This window comes from Embiotoca jacksoni, unplaced genomic scaffold, assembly GCF_022577435.1.
Source record: "Embiotoca jacksoni isolate LCO1_2020_lvr unplaced genomic scaffold, fEmbJac1.0.p SCAF_1, whole genome shotgun sequence".
Taxonomy (NCBI): Eukaryota; Metazoa; Chordata; class Actinopteri; family Embiotocidae; genus Embiotoca; species Embiotoca jacksoni.
In genome coordinates, this window is record NW_027185229.1 from 26,653,272 (window position 1) to 26,669,383 (window position 16,112).

Sequence of the window (16,112 nt, forward strand, 5' to 3'; positions counted from 1 at the left end):
AAGAAACGCTCATTCGTCACAGAAAATGGGAATACATTTGATCTCAAGTGGGCCGATTTGTTTGTGACGACGGTGATATTCGAGAACCCCGGTTGGACACGAATTGCGTTCAAATTTTTTCCAATCTTTCTTCTTGGTTATAATTGCGCAGCGAGCTATTCGTCGTAGAGAGATGCGGCAGATATCCGATAAAACTGCACGGCTTGATCTTTCCAACGACTGAATGTACTGTAGCTCTTCTATCCATCTCCACACCTGCTCACTCTCGGTTGAATAATTCCCCAAAGTCCCGATTGGCTTCATTACGTACTTCATATCAAAATAAACGGCGGAACTCACCCGTTCTGGTGATAGCGCTCGTTTTGAAATCACAGATGACATTACATCCCCACTTTGTCTGGGGAAAAAAAAAACTAATATTTATAACATATTTGCGGGCCTAAACGGCAGCCTGAGTTATGAGCACATATCAGTGGGATGTTTGCCCTGAGCGTGAGTCACCCGGAGTCATTCATGATCATTTATTTTTTTTTCAAATTGCTGACTCCTATAGTGTCACACAAACATGGTTGAGATATTTCCAGATTATAGACAATCTCCTCTACACAACTATGCAAAAGATATTTCTACTTACAATTTTTGGATGGTGAGATACAGGTAAAATTTCAGAAGACAATTTTTCATTTTTCTTTCTTTTCTTCATGTACAAAAAAAAAAAAAAAAAATCTCAGTATTATCAAATTAAATGATGAAAGATTTAGAGAGCCTAGACGGTCCTGATAAAAAAAACAAGATATAGCGTGAATGGTCAGCCCCTAAAATGACCCAAGCTACGAGCTTGAAAGTGAAGGTAGTGAAATATCCCCGAAACACCACCGAGGGGGTTCGTTGGGTTAAACATGAGCATGTCGTACACTCGGACGGGAAGTCTTGTCTTCGTGAATCACATTTCTCCAAAGATGAATGATGATGAATCTGCTGCGGAAGATGCGTCACGGCAGGACAGGAGAAGAAAAGCAGAGACCGGAGTGACAAATGCAGATTGAATGCGTACGTCATGTCCGACTTTGTCGAGAGGAGGGCAAAGTTGAGTCCGGGTTACGATGCCGTCGTGCGGACGGGAGAAAGGAAACTGATGTTAAGAGACAGGAAGTTGAGTATCTCTCGGATTAAAATAGACGTAAAAGTGGAGTTTTTATGATTTAACGAGGGGAATAATACATTGTTAGAAGAGTAGAGTGACCGATGTGAAGTCAAGGAAGGAAAATAAAGTAACCAATGAGAGGAAGGGAAGAAGAAAACACAACAATACAAAAAAAAATATTAAAAAAAGGTGGTGGAAAGAAGCGCTGTCAATCACTGCTGTGTAAGAGAAAGCGATGGGCTCAGTGAGGACAAAAGGGAGGTGAAAACGGTAATGACGTTAAAGAAAAGAGTTACAAATACGACAGAGGAAATGAGCTAAAACGAGAGCAGAGATCCTCCCGACGCGAGGAAGAGGACGCGACCTCGTGAACTTCGCCGAACTCGGGGGTCGTTTCCAGGTCCGGGGTCGTGTTCAGTTCAGATAACGCCGCTGACAAGAAGATTAGAAAAAGCCCTCGTGTGGCGCAGTTTTAATTCCATCTTAATCTGCCGCTTTGTCTTTCCTCACCGCTCACAGGAGTTTTAAGTACGAGAGAGAGAGAATACTATTCACTGGGACAGGAGGAGAATCTGTAATGTTCCTTCAGACCACGTCAGCCGGTACAGTCGCTCTCCGCGGTTCACATGCCGGCTACACTTCCGATAAGAAGAAGGCGTCTTACTGATGGTTGTAAGTGAAATCAGCGATAGAAGGAAATGATCTCGCAGCCTGGAATCATCAAGTGATTTCCTGCCATTAATGTTAAGTATGCCATATGCGTTAATTAGTTTATTATTTATTTTTGAGCTTTGATGGTCTGATAAGAAGCAAAATACTTCACAAAGTACTTAAAGGAGTTTTCAAACAACACTGTCCTATTTGTGTTGTTTACGATTTCTGTTTTGTTTGGTGACTTAAAAAGTAAATATCTCGACGTAACAAAACGTGAATATATTTACCGAACAATATGTAAATATCTTTACTTAACAGGATGTAGATATATTTACTGAACAAAATGTAAATATATTCATTTAAAAGCGTACATATTTTTACTTAACAAAATTTAAATGTACTTACTTTATTATTAATATTAATATGAATAATTGACATTCAAAACATTAGGAATGTTTGTTGCCGTATCATAATTTCATATTTACCGTATTCGTGGAAAAAAAGTCGCCTGCAGTTCCTCAGCGAGATTCAGTAAACGCACACAGCGGGATGCAGTCTTGCTTTTTTTTTTTTTTTTTATGTAAAAAAAATTAAAATACTAAAAGCTTTGGAAAATTCATTAAAATCAATAAAATATTAATGCTTCATCTTTTTCACCCTCATGTAATATATTTAAAAAAAAAAAATGTTCCTCATGCTGTGAATGTAGATTCAGTCGGAAGTAATTACATTATTTTAATAAATGAGGCATCTTGTTATCTCCGGGTCGGTTATCGAAGGAGAGACGAGGCTGATTTGAGCCGAGCTCACTCGTGTGCGTCGGTGGGCGAGTGCATGACAAACTGTAATTACGTAACCCCGTGCAGTGCTTATTTTATTCGATATATTATTAATGCGAGTGGGACCGCGCTTGCAGACGGTTTGAGATGCATCTGTGAGAGGGGTCTCGTGAACGAAGGTCAAACGGGCGCCCGTTCTTTTTTTATTTTTGTTGTTTTGTTTTCCTGCCGTGTAAAAACAGGGCGAACTGACAGCGAAAACACTCGAAAGAAGCCGACGCTTTTGTACTCGTGGACGCTCCTGTGTTTGCGTCGCGGTTAAAAAAAAAGAAAAAAAAAGAAAACGGACGCGTGAAGAGTCGTTGCTACGGAGACGTTTCACCGTCTCGTCTTGTAGCTTTTTGCGTTCGCCGTTACTGCCGGCATCAAGTTTTATTGCGGTAAAATACTTCTTGTAGTCAAGATTCATTAACATAATTCATAATTATTGATCTTATCAGAGTTTTTGTTGTTGTTATCATGACCTTCATTAACCACATTGGACTTCGTCAACTTGTGGGCTTCAGGATCTAGTTGCCGATATCAGTTTTTTTTTTTAAAGTGTCTGTTCTCCTTCCACGTTTGCAATCTTAGCATCTGGATTCATTTATTTTCTCAGCCCTTCTTTTCTGCTCCTGATTCGAGCTGGAGACAAAGCGTTTCCCTCCACAGCTCGAGTGGCTTTTTGTTGTTGTTGTTCTGCAGAGACTCTTGCGGTCACGCCCACTTTCATAGCGATCAAAAACGAAATCCATGAACGAAGCTGCGGATGACTAACCGCGTTTCACTGGGCCTGTAAGAAAATCATGTTGTTTTTTTTTTTGGTGAGTTTTCCTATGAAAGGGAGTTAATTAGGCTACAAATATGCAAATTAAATGCTTTTGCAGAGCCCATTGTAAGCCAGGAAAACACCCCGCTCTGATTTTCCCCGGCTCAAATTACCCGCCTTCACGTCGGTCCTCGAGGCCGGCGCGGTTGGTTTCGGCGAACCCGCCCCTCCTTGCCGATCATCAGATGCAGTGGCATTGCTTTTTAATCCGTCCCCGGCGTAACTTCCTCAACCAGGCAAAAAAAAAACAAACAAAAAACCACGCAACGATCCTCAGGGAGCCGTAGAGTTTTTCCAGCCTCGTGACTTGAGTGAGAAAAAAAAACACGTCTACGGCGGCGAGGCGACTCGGAGCTGCTGATTGCTCATCCGAAAATTTCCCTCCCTTTTTTTTTTTTTCCTCGCAGAGATCCTGGCGCGGCGCCGGTGGAGAAGAAGAAGAAGGGGAAGAGGAGAAACCAGGAGCCGGCTGTCCAGGAGGGGGCGGAGAGCGACGACACTACCTCAATGTCAGCCCTCAACATGGGTGGAGAGGACAGCCAGGACCCGCTGGATAACGCGGTGAGTCGCAAGAATTTACAATCCTCGCGAGCCCCCATCGAATCTTTAAGACCTTGTAGGACCGTGTTAATCTGTCGTACCTGGAGCTTCCAAAACTAGAATAGGAGGCGGGACCTTTGAGCTTCCAGGCTCCTCTTCTGTTGAACAAGCTTCCAGGTTCCCAAATGTCTCATTTCAAACCTTTGGGTTTGTCTTCCCGGCTCGCCTCCTTTTTAATTCTTTTTAATTTTTTTTATTTCATTTTTTATTCTTCCTCCCTTTTCTCTCTGATGAATGCGTGCGTGTTTTTGTTTTCGCCGTCTCTTCCTCTTCAGAAGCGGCGTTCGGGACGACAAGTCAAAAGGAGGAAGTACAACGAAGATTTGGACTTTAAGGTGGTGGATGACGACGGCGAGACCATCGCGGTTCTCGGCGCCGGTCGCATCTCGGCGCTCAACGCCACCGCTCTGGCGTGGCAGGCTGAGGTTTGTTCCTTCGTTGTATCCGGGTTTTTTTTTTGTTGCATTTCTCTCATTGTCTTTTCGTTCTTTTTCTCAGTTTAAAAAATGAACAATAGCTAAAATCTTACAAAAAAATTCCAAGTCTTGCTAAATCTGTTTACATTGTGAGAGGATTTGTTGTTGTTTTGATTTTTTCAATTAAAATCTCTCCAATTTTCACCGAAACGTTTGATTGAGCGTTTGAACACGAAACCATTTCTACTTCAGCATTTGACCCAGAAAGGTTGTTGCACCGGGTTGCCGGGGGTTACGTCCGCTCGGCTAAAGCCGCCTTGGAATAAATCTTACCGACATGAAGTTTGTGTTCCTGTTGAATTATTGCAACGAGGGTTTCTAATATTTAGTTTGCAATCGTTTTGTTTGAACAGGGCGGGAAAACGTAACAACTCTCAACATGATGCAATGTCTCATAATCAGACATGATTTTGTGTTTTGCCTTTTTTCTTCCTGGCGAATATCGCTGCTGCGTGAACGACAAACTCTCGGCCCCGACCTTCATCCCACTACCGAACCCTTCTGTTTGTCTCCTTCCAGGAACCTCCTGAGGACGAGGCCAACATCATCGAGAAAATTCTGTCCGTCAGAACAGCGAAGAAGGAGGTGAAGAGCGAACACTGTTATATAAATATTCTATTATAAATGAATAATGCTGTTTTTCTGAGTTCTTATCGTACCGGTGTCTTTATATTTACTCCTGTCTCCTTCTCTGCCTCCGTAGACGCCGTCATCAGAGGACCAAGCAGAAGATACCGAGGAGTTCTACGTCAAGTACAGAAATTTGTGAGTTTCTTTTGCGTATTGGTTCATTCACGCAAGTGCAGCGGGCGTTTGGATCGTTTCCTCTACGACAGCGAGGGACTTTCCTTGACCTGCTCGTTGCTTATTAGATCATCGAGATGCGTCCGAACTGACGACGCGCGGCAGTTTTTGATGTCGGGTCATTGGCTGTAATTGCAACGAGGCCCGGAGGTGTTTGTTTTATCCACCTCGGACAGTAAATTAGAGCCGCGGGGTAACAGCCACCGCTCAAAGTAATGCCGTCTAACTCGACACCACCGGGAGCTCCGACGTCTTCGGTCCGGAACCAAATATCACAACAAATATCGGGTGGATTACGGTGAAATTCTATGCGGTTGTTACCACAGATGGTAAAGTTTTACTGACTTAGTGATTTTCTGACCAAAACTGTGCTCTCCTGGCTTAATCCGGTATTAACGTGGGTGAGTTTCACCCTCAGAGAGCAAATAAAAGCACCGTCCAGAGGCCGGATATTTATTTGCTTGCATCTGTTTGGAGCGTTCGGTTGTGCACGTCCTCGGCAAGGTGTAATATATACCCACGTCCAGTAGGGGCAGTGTGGAGATGTGACGGGATCAAGGGGAAACTAAATGGAAACAAAAAATTATGGAAATACAGAGTGGGGGACGGTGTCGATCTCTGAATCTGTAAAATAGTGACCCCCCTCAATGGTCGTCATGTTTATTGTTTACATCGGGATGTTTCTTTTTGACGGTGCGCCCCCTGGTGGAGTCCTCCGGTAACACGCAGAGTACGGAGGCGAATATGTGAGCGATAACGTTCGCGACGCAAACGGTCGTAAACGCATCATTCAGAAGCCAGTATATCTTCTTCAAGCTAATCTCTGAACCACCTGACTACGTCTCTGGCTTTTCTTCGAGTTGTTTAGCGTTTCTCCCGGGGAACTCGACTTTGCACACACATCCCGTAAGTTGTTGTTTTAACCACGGTCATGTTGTCGCTGAGTCAGTGAAGTGCTTCCCAGCACTCGCTGTTGAGGGAGCGCTTTTCATTCCCTCACTGAGCCTCAGCTCCTCCAGCCAGTCGGAGCATCTCTGGAGACCCTTGTTTTTTTTTTTTTTTTTTTTTTTGTTCCAACATTTTATGTTTTAAAAGCGGTCCTGCACAGACATATAGCGTTATTTTATGATTGTAATTAATTCCCCCGGGTAATGAATAAAACATCATTTGAGTTTAACCAAAGTGACTAGATGTGAAACCTTTACTTCTCCATTTAGAATAATGTATTCCAAAAATTCTAAAGTTACAGAACACTATTTGTGGTGTAAAAGTCGTCACTGTACATTATGCATTATCAAATGCATAAGTTGTTGCCGAGGTTATTGTAGTAACTTGGTGGTCTGAACACTGCGGTGACATTTATACATGTCCATTTATAGACTGTGGTTTATGGATTTAATCATGCACGTCAAACCGTTGCCATAGTAACAGCATTTGTTCTGCCGTCTTTCCCATCCACTATTCTTAAGGGTATTCTTTGTCATCAGACATATCACTGATTAAGACACCCTGATTAAGACTTACTGCATACTTTGCCCTGAAAATGCAGTGTTGTGCTTTATTTATTTGTTTTATAATTTGTGGTGCAGAAAAATATGACCGATTTGTTTACACCGCTTTGCTTGATAGTTCCATTTCCTACATTCACAGCTTTATTATTGAGTTAATTGAAGAAGATAATGGTGTAAATGTTCCACTCCCGCCCACTTATAGCAGAAACCGGACTGCACCAGATGCCTGTCAATCAAAAAGACACACCCCTAAAAACACATCTTTTTAAGTCCCAATGTCCAATTATCGACGGGATTATTGTAAGATGGACCGCCAGAAAACTAATAAGACTGAGTGACTTTACTGAATGACAACAAAATCACTCGTGGAAAAAATATATTGACTTTTAATTTTATAAATGAAGTTGAATGGGAATCTATGGAGACGGAGTTTTTTTGTTGTTGCCGCCAACCCTCTAGTAGTACACGGTGGTATCGCAGTTTAAGGCCTCATTTTTCAAAATTTTTCAGACCCGGAAGCTCCGTCCACTTTTATATCCAGTGTTCCAGGTTTCAACCGTTTATGCAATTTAAACAGGTAAAATAATTTTACATACTCTTTTTTTTTTTTTTTTTAAAGTTCCTACCTTCACTGCAAATGGGCCACTCTAGAAGAACTGGAGAAAGATCCCAGAATCCACCAGAAGATTAAACGCTTCAGGACCAAACAGGCGCAGATGAAACACCTGTTCACCGAGGTAACCGTCACCGTCACCTACCGCCGATACCGGGTTCATCTTCAACCATTACCAGAGCCATTTCGGCCGTCACTGTGCGATTATTAAAATGTAAATGCGATGACTTAATGTGTGTAATGAATGGGCCGCGCTGACTAATAAAGCAGCGCTGCTGCAAAGTGTTGAGGGTGCTTTAAAGGTCACTAGGTTAACTCCGATATGCTGTTACCAGGCAACACGTTGACATGGAGGCATAGTTTGGCCTTTACTGCTGAATTTAATCTACGCTGAAGCGCACCTTGTCAGGCCTCTGTCAAATTTAGAAAAACAATAAATAAACAAAATTTTGACAGCCAAGAGACAGCAGAAAAGCAGTTCTACTCGTTTTCTATCTCTTCTATGATGAACAGCGTTTGTCGAAAATGTGGTTCCATTATTGCAAAATTTTTATTTTTATTTCTTTAGCTAAAAGCCAAATGAAGTTATTTATAACATTTATAACAAACATAAGTAATTAATTAACATCAATAATTAAGACAAATCAGATAGACTTGAAACAATTAGGATATAGATGAGCAGAAATTAATCCAAATAAATCCAAAATTAAAATTAAAATTGAGCCTTAAATGGAAAATGCAAGTGAGACTGAATATGTTTTGTTTTTTTAGGGGGAGTTTTAAAGGCTCCCAAAACTATAAGTACCATAAATATAGAGAGGGAAAAAAAATGGTAGAATAACAACTGTGCTGATAGATAAATAATTAAGTCTAGGGGATTTTTTTTTTTAGGGAAATTATTTAGATTTTAATATATTTTACTATCAAACTTATCAAAATGTTGAAGACTGGTGATAATTTGGTGATCTCTCTCTCTCTCTCTCTGTTTTACTCTAGCCCGATGAGGACTTATTTAACCCGGACTACGTAGAGGTGGACAGAGTGCTGGAGGTGGCCGTTACCACGGATACCGAGACCGGAGAGGTAGGTGACACGTAAACACAGACGACCTCTCACAGCGGCGTTCGTCTGCTTTGAAAGCAGTTAGTCGTGACGCACGCACACACACGCACACACGCACGCACACACGCACGCACACACACACACACACACACACACACACACACACACACACACACACACACACACACAGACAGACACGATGTTGCTCTGCATGTCGTTGCAGGAGGTGACCCATTACCTCGTTAAGTGGTGCAGCCTCTCGTACGAAGAGGCGACGTGGGAGCTGCAGGAGGACCTGGATCCGGAGAAGATCAAAGAGTTTGAGGAGATCCAAAAGCTGCCGGCGGACCTCAGACACATGGTGAGCAGACGACTAATTGAAGACGAAGTACGCGTGAGAGGAGAATGTCTGCTCGGTTTGATGCAACGCTTTGACATAGAGGAGACGGCGGCGTCGCGAGCATCGATTCGTTTTCGAGGGGGGGGGTCGGGGGCGGGGGTGTCTTTAGATGTCGGTGAGGCAAGAATAAGGCGCAACGCACCGTAAACATTCGTGGCACTTCACAACTGCTGGTTTTCAAAAAGGGATATCGTGTGATTGTTGAGATTTATGGCGGGATAGATTTACATAACACCCGCGTGAAGGGAAATGAGCAAAAAGGGATACGATTCCTGCGAATTAAAGCAATTATAAAAATCTTTCGAATTTTAAAACAATACTTTGATGACACAGAGTGAAAACAAGTAAGAGGAAGGGGAACAAAGTATTTTTAAAAGTCAAAACTTCTGAAGTTTTGAACTTTACAGAAGAAAAACAAAACGGCTGCGAGAGGCAAAGTTCTCTGATTGGCTCGTTTTGTTCCCATAGCTGAGGGTTATTTGAATTTCTTAAGGTTTGAAGATGTGGAGGGGAAATTAGATGTCTTGAACCATCTTGGATAAATATTTTGAACATTTCGAATAAAGTATCATAGAAAAAAGGGAGAAAAAAATACCCCGCATCAAACATCCTGACTTCATATTTCATCTTTTAAAACCTTCCAGACAAACCTTTATTTTCTGCCCACATCTCTACGACCGCTCGCCCTCCCTCTCACATTCACCGCCTCTTTTCTTCTTTTCCCGTCGCTAATGAGCGCAAACACAATCAGCGCGGTGTATTTTTCTTTCTTTCCTCTCAAGTTTCAACTCCCATCTGCTTTCTGTGTTTGTTTTTTGGAACGCAAAGCTGGAGTTTAAAAAAAAAAAAAAAAACGACACAAAAAACCTCGCTGTTAAATTCATGTCAGACATCTTCTCTACTTCATAATACTAAATACTAAATACTAAAATTGCAGCAATTTTTTGACCAGAGTCTCTTTCAACTGCGGTGCCGACCATGAGTGAGACCTGAGCTCGGTATAATAATAATAATCATAATAATCACTTATTATGGGCTGGCAGCACCAATCTGTTGCACTACCTATTTTATTATTTTGTCCATTCAGCCTCCGAAGTGACTTTACCCCTAAAAACTGATACAACTCAGTTACCTCTGGTCTGATTCATCAGAGAGTTTTTAACATCTGAATAAAAGAATTTTTGTGGGAATAATTAAGTCCAGATAAATAAACATTTTCACATAAAATCTAATAAGTGCTTTTTAATAATCAAAAGTTTTTAGTATACCCTTTTTAATGAATCCTTTTTTGTTTTGTTTGATATTTACCCGAAATTTAAAAGGTAAGTCGTTAATTAAGAGAAAGAACGAAGTACATTTGTATTTGTGTGTGTTTGTGTCGTAGGAACGTCCTCTTCCAGATAAATGGCTGAAGTTGGGGAACTCCAGAGATTACCGCAACGGAAACCAGCTCCGGGAATACCAACTGGAGGGGATGAACTGGCTGCTGTTCAACTGGTACAACAGGTGAATGCACGACCACACCGGAGCCAGGCCGAGGAAAAACAGCCACCGATGGCACAAAGGGACTTTTAATCAGAGTTATTTCAATCAGGGGGAGTGAACAGATTGTAGCTTTTATAACCAGAAGAATAGAAATGTGAAGAGTCGCTGACAATTAGACCCACTGTCGTGATGTCATCATATTTAAAGGGTGTGTTATTACTCAAATAACACAGAAATAAAGCAGAAAAAAAATCAGTTCCACCGACCACAGAAAAATAAAACGATTGAAACTAATTAAAGCAAATAAATTTGGGCTTGGACTCTTTAATTACGCACCAGGACCGACATGGACGGCTGCGGATTCACATCTAAACAAAGCATGCGCTTCAACACGTGCTGCAGTTGGATGTATGTTTTCCAGTTTCCTTTTTCTCGCCCACCTGCAGCCAGTAAGTTTGTATGTTGGTCAGCACGGACTCTTGCAGAGGACGTGGAAACCACGAGTTCGCCTTGAAACTGAGAAAAGAAAAAAAAACCATAACCCTGACACAGGGACTCGGTGTGTTTAGTGCCAGCGAGACGAGATGAGGTTTTTCAGGTGTTAAATCTACTTGAGGTCGACGGCGGATGAAGTACAGACGAGCACTCGACATTTCTCGAGTATTCCTAATGACATCAAACACACAACCTTGCTCCGGTTTCAGCCGCCAGGAGCTTCTGTGACTCCGTTCTTATGAAGTCAAGTGCATTTCAAAAGTCCTAACCTCCATCCCGACTCAGCAGGTCTGAAGTCAGCGCTGCTTCTCATCTGAGACAAATTGCTGTCGGTGGAAATGGTTCACGTAAAAATGTGGTGCAGAAAATCCCTCTGGCTTTTTTTTTTCTTTCTGCTTAAAGGTGTAAATTTTTTTTTTTTAAATACAGAAAAACGTGCACGTGAAACGCATTTCCCCACATTTCTGCATCCAGTATTATGGAACTGGTTTCATATCCGGATTTATGGATGTACAAATGTGACTGCATGTTATTGCAGAAGCACCAATTGATATATTTAAAAAAAACTGCAGCTACATGAACCTTTTGTATATTTTGTGATTAGATTTGACCACAAATCAGTCTTGATATCGCGACAATTAACGCTAATTAATGCAATCTCAGCAATATTTGCGGGAGCTTGCAACTTTGGGAAAATTCTCCCGATTTTTCCGCAAAAAAATGTCGTCAACAGAATTTCTACTTTCTAAAAAAAAGATTAGACCTAAAATAGATGTCCATTATGCCTATTATCAAAGGAATTGATTGATTTATCAGGTAGTGCTGAAAATGGTTTAAAAAAAATGTCCCCCTTGATTTGCCATTTTTTTTTAAAATTTCCACAATTTTACCACAAAAAATTATATATATATTTTTTCAACAACTTATACATCCAACTGTTCTTCTAGTTTTACAACTCGATATATGATTATTTATAGATAATTCAACAACCAAAAAAAAATCAAGCATTTTTTGATCGCCATAATCACAAATAAGCGAACCGTGAGAGCGATGTCGACGTCTCTCACCCCCGTCTCTGTTTTAACTCCCTCCCCCCCAGAAAAAACTGCATCCTGGCGGACGAGATGGGTTTGGGAAAGACCATCCAGTCCATCACCTTCCTGTTCGAGATCTTCAGCATGGGCATCCGCGGGCCCTTCCTCATCATCGCCCCTCTGTCCACCATCACCAACTGGGAGAGGGAGTTTCGCACGTGGACGCGCATGAACGTCATCGTGTATCACGGCTCGCAGATCAGCCGGCAGATGATCCTGCAGTACGAGATGTTTTATAGGGACCCGCAGGTAAAGGTCGCCTTTTTATACCTCCGTTGCGCAAACGTAGTCGTCGCACGAGACGACGAGTCGGCCGTGTGAAGTCTTTAAATAGACCTGGAGATGTAAAAGTGTGGGTCGTAGTCAAGTCTGATTATCCTCTTTTATGAGTCGGAGGGCGTCCGAAGGTCGTCGAAAGTTTTACACGTTTGTAGGTCATCGTACGTTTTGTTCGCCGTCGCCGTTGCACCGTGTCAATTTTAGCAAAAACTTTGCTTAAGTTAATCACATTTGTTTATTTTACTTTTGTAATTCAATTTTGCTGTCATCTCAGTCCAGATCACATCAATGGGTTCATTATGTTACTGTGAATTATTCTAATAGAAACTTCTGGCAGTGATGTGATGCACATGTCAATAAATTCATTTACTAAGTGAATAATTGTAGGCCTTGTCCATACTTTTGCTGGTATGATGATTAAAAACAATATTAAATTGCTTTCTATATGATATAAAACATTCGTTCTCCACTGGTGGGAAATTATTAACCATTCAATTTTTTTCTCTCTACAATAAATAGAACAGTAAAAGACAACGTCTTCACACATTGTTAAAAAAAATGATGTAAAAAAAAAAAGCACAACTACATATAAAATCCTAATGTAAGAAATTGGCAGACTTAATAATGAATTACATTCTTTTAAAACTAGTTTTAATTGGTCGTCAAGTTTCAGAGTCCTAAAATTAACAGCCTGAAATATGAAATAAAAAAAAAGCAGACTTATCTAGAAGGAAATAAAAATGCTGGAATGAGAGCGAACTATTGACGACATGGGAAACGTACTTCCTTCAAAGTAAAAGAAAGTGCAGCATTAGAAATTCCGTAAAGTTCAAAATAAAAGTTTTAAAACTTGGTTTTCTTTTCTTTCATCTGCGACCCACTCAAATGTCACGGCGACCCGATCATATCATATCACGACGATCGAAGAAATGTCCTGAAACATCTCAGATTTAATTGGTTTTGCTCTGTGGCAGATTCTGATATTATAAACCCGTCTTTTAATAAGTAGAAATGTCACAGGTTGAAGCTTCTCCCATTTAAAAAAAAAAAAAAAAAAAAAAGTTTCTGTTTTTTTAAACTGAATATTCATTGGATTTTGGAGAAAATCCAAATCTCAGAAATTATTACTGTTGTCTAGCAAAAAGCTTAAAGGCCAAGGAACAAATTCCCGACATGAAATAATAATGAAAAAGGTACCAATGAAGAAAATGTAATTCCGACGGCTTCAGCAAACTCTCTGCTTCTAGATGGAGGTGTTCAGGTAAATTCACTATTAATGCATCTGATGTGAATTTATCGTGAAGGCTTTGACATTTTTGAGACTCTCGAACAATAGACAGATTAGATTCAGTTTTTAACGAGTCCTTTCATATAATGTAGCTCAGTGATGACTATTACTCAGTAATATTACTCAATACTCAATTACTCAGTAATAATATTTCCTCCCCCCTGGAGGACTTCTGCATCGCGGACGTGACCGACATCCATCGCACCAATTCCTCCTTTGTCTCTTTCCTTTCGTTGACTTCACTTCCTTTTTTGCTGAGCAGCGCCACCACTCGGCCACGAAGTGGTCCGCATCTCAGACAGTTTTCACGGAGGGACTTTTTTTTTTTTTTTTTGTCGACACAGCTGTTTAGAGAAGGAGGCTTTCTTTCTCCTTCTGTCTGCTCGGTTTAAATATTCGGCCTTCGGGCTCTCCAGCGCTGCAGGTTGAATACAGACGAGCGTTATCGTTACGAGACTCCGTGCATCTCTGCGAGTTTTAAATTTGGCTTCCTGCAGGTGTGCGAGGTGTGTGTGTGTGTGTGTGTGTGTGTGTGTGTGTGTGTGTGGGCGGGGTGAGGGGGGGGTGAATATTAACTCCAGTCATGCCTGATAAATTCAGACGTCTTGACATTTTTTTTTTTGGAGGCGTTTTGTGATTTAATTGAAAGTTGGAAAAGCGAACGCAGATGAGAAAATGTTTATATATTCACGTCTGAAAAACCCAGGTATGATGGGCTATATTTGTATTTGATTAAAGAGTAAAGAAAGCGGGCAGGAAGAGAGGTGTATCAAAACTTTTCTTAAAAGGTAACCCGTTGCTTCTCTCGCAGGGAAACACGATCCCGGGCGTGCTCAAGTTTCACGGCTTGATCACCACGTTCGAGATGATCATGGCCGACTGTCCCGAGCTGAAGAAGCTGCACTGGCGCTGCGTGGTGATCGACGAAGCTCACCGACTGAAGAACAGAAACTGCAAACTGCTGGAGGGGCTCAAACTCATGAACCTGGTCAGTCCGTCCGTCCGTCCGTCCATCCGGGGTCGTTTTTTCCAATTCCGTAGAAAAAGCATGTTTGGTTTTTTTTTTTTTTTTTTTTTGTGACGCTTCTGTCCGTATTCGAACAGGAACACAAGGTTCTGCTGACGGGAACCCCTCTGCAGAACTCAGTGGAGGAGCTGTTCAGTCTGTTGAACTTCCTGGAGCCGCTGCAGTTCCCCTCTGAAAGCGCCTTTCTGGAAGAGTTCGGGGACCTCAAGACGGACGAACAGGTGCGTTTCATGTATTTTACCTTCAGCACATTGTAGACTTTTATCTGTGCTGGAGGGCTTTTATTGTGAAAAGCAGTTTTGTGTGTTTGTACTAACTGCATGCTATCATATTTACACTCTGCATTCACACTTGTTTTTATTTGCGTTGTGATTCTTGGACTCCTTTTTTCGTATTTTCTCCCAGAAAAAGATAGAAAAGATTATTTTGAAAAACAAAACAAAAAACACTTTCATTATAGACCAGAGATTCCCAAACGTTTTTCCTACGAAGGGTCAAAATTTTAATCTGGATGGAGGACGGTGGGCCAAAAATATATATTCATGTCATGTGAAATTAAATTTTTCATTAAAACAAGATATATTTTACAGAAAATTAACATTCTAAAATAAAATGTCAGATGAATTAAAACTCCGCTCTTTAATGTGCTTAATAGTATTTTTGTTATTTTGCAAAAATTGTCAAAAACACAGCATTTTATATGATTCTTTTTGGGAGAATTAACACTGGCTCATCAAAGGCTTGTGATGGGCCAAAAAAACAAAAAAAAGTGAGGGCCAAACTTGGCCCGCGGGCCCCAAACCGGGCCCCTCTGATATTGACAAAGAGGAGTGAACACATTTGCATTCACGTCCCGCTCTCGCCGCCTCTATTCGCTCCAACAGGTGAAGAAGCTTCAGGCCATTTTGAAGCCCATGATGCTCAGAAGACTGAAAGATGATGTGGAAAAAAATCTGGCGCCTAAAGAAGAAACCATCATCGAGGTAGGAGACTTGTGTTTCAGCGTTTGATATAAATATAAAATATAGATGTTAAGCGATTTAACTTTTTTGTTTTTGCACATTTTATTTTACTGCTCACTTATTCTTCGCAGTGCTGGAAAGGTTTTGTTTTTAATCTCACTCCGCTCTGTTTCGGCTGAGCGATTTGTGGAATATTTCGGCTACAATAATAATGAGTCCAGTAATTAGACTTGTTTTTATCGGAATTATCTGTCTCGAGTCTGTCTTAATCTCTTCAGTCACCATTCCGGAGGAAATTAAAATTTAATTATGAGCTAATTAAAAGGAACAAATTGAAGTTTCAGCACTTGAGCAGAGAAGATCGCGGGTTGAAACCCCGAAACCACATTCGGGTGGACTGTGATGATGTTGCAAAACAACTCTAAAACACGCCTGTAGGTGTGAATCTGAAAGTGTTTGTGTCCACGGTGGAAGGATTTTATCATCGTTTTACTTTGTAAAACTGTCGCAGAGCTTTCCGTGTGATTAATTGTGCCGCATTAATTACATGGCGGCAAACAACAACAAACAA

General features: G+C 41.1%; 1 protein-coding gene across 1 annotated transcript in view; it reads left to right on the plus strand.

Annotated features, from left to right (window-relative positions):
- The window catches only part of chd6 (chromodomain helicase DNA binding protein 6), an 81,082-nt gene that overhangs the window by 38,401 nt on the left and 26,569 nt on the right, over nucleotides 1–16,112 (plus strand). The window contains 12 exon segments of the mRNA XM_069150810.1: nucleotides 3,853–4,006; nucleotides 4,321–4,470; nucleotides 5,041–5,106; nucleotides 5,225–5,286; nucleotides 7,456–7,573; nucleotides 8,446–8,532; nucleotides 8,735–8,872; nucleotides 10,296–10,417; nucleotides 11,991–12,234; nucleotides 14,364–14,540; nucleotides 14,657–14,800; nucleotides 15,464–15,562. Of these exon segments, the coding sequence (XP_069006911.1) occupies nucleotides 3,853–4,006; nucleotides 4,321–4,470; nucleotides 5,041–5,106; nucleotides 5,225–5,286; nucleotides 7,456–7,573; nucleotides 8,446–8,532; nucleotides 8,735–8,872; nucleotides 10,296–10,417; nucleotides 11,991–12,234; nucleotides 14,364–14,540; nucleotides 14,657–14,800; nucleotides 15,464–15,562 (1,561 nt within the window).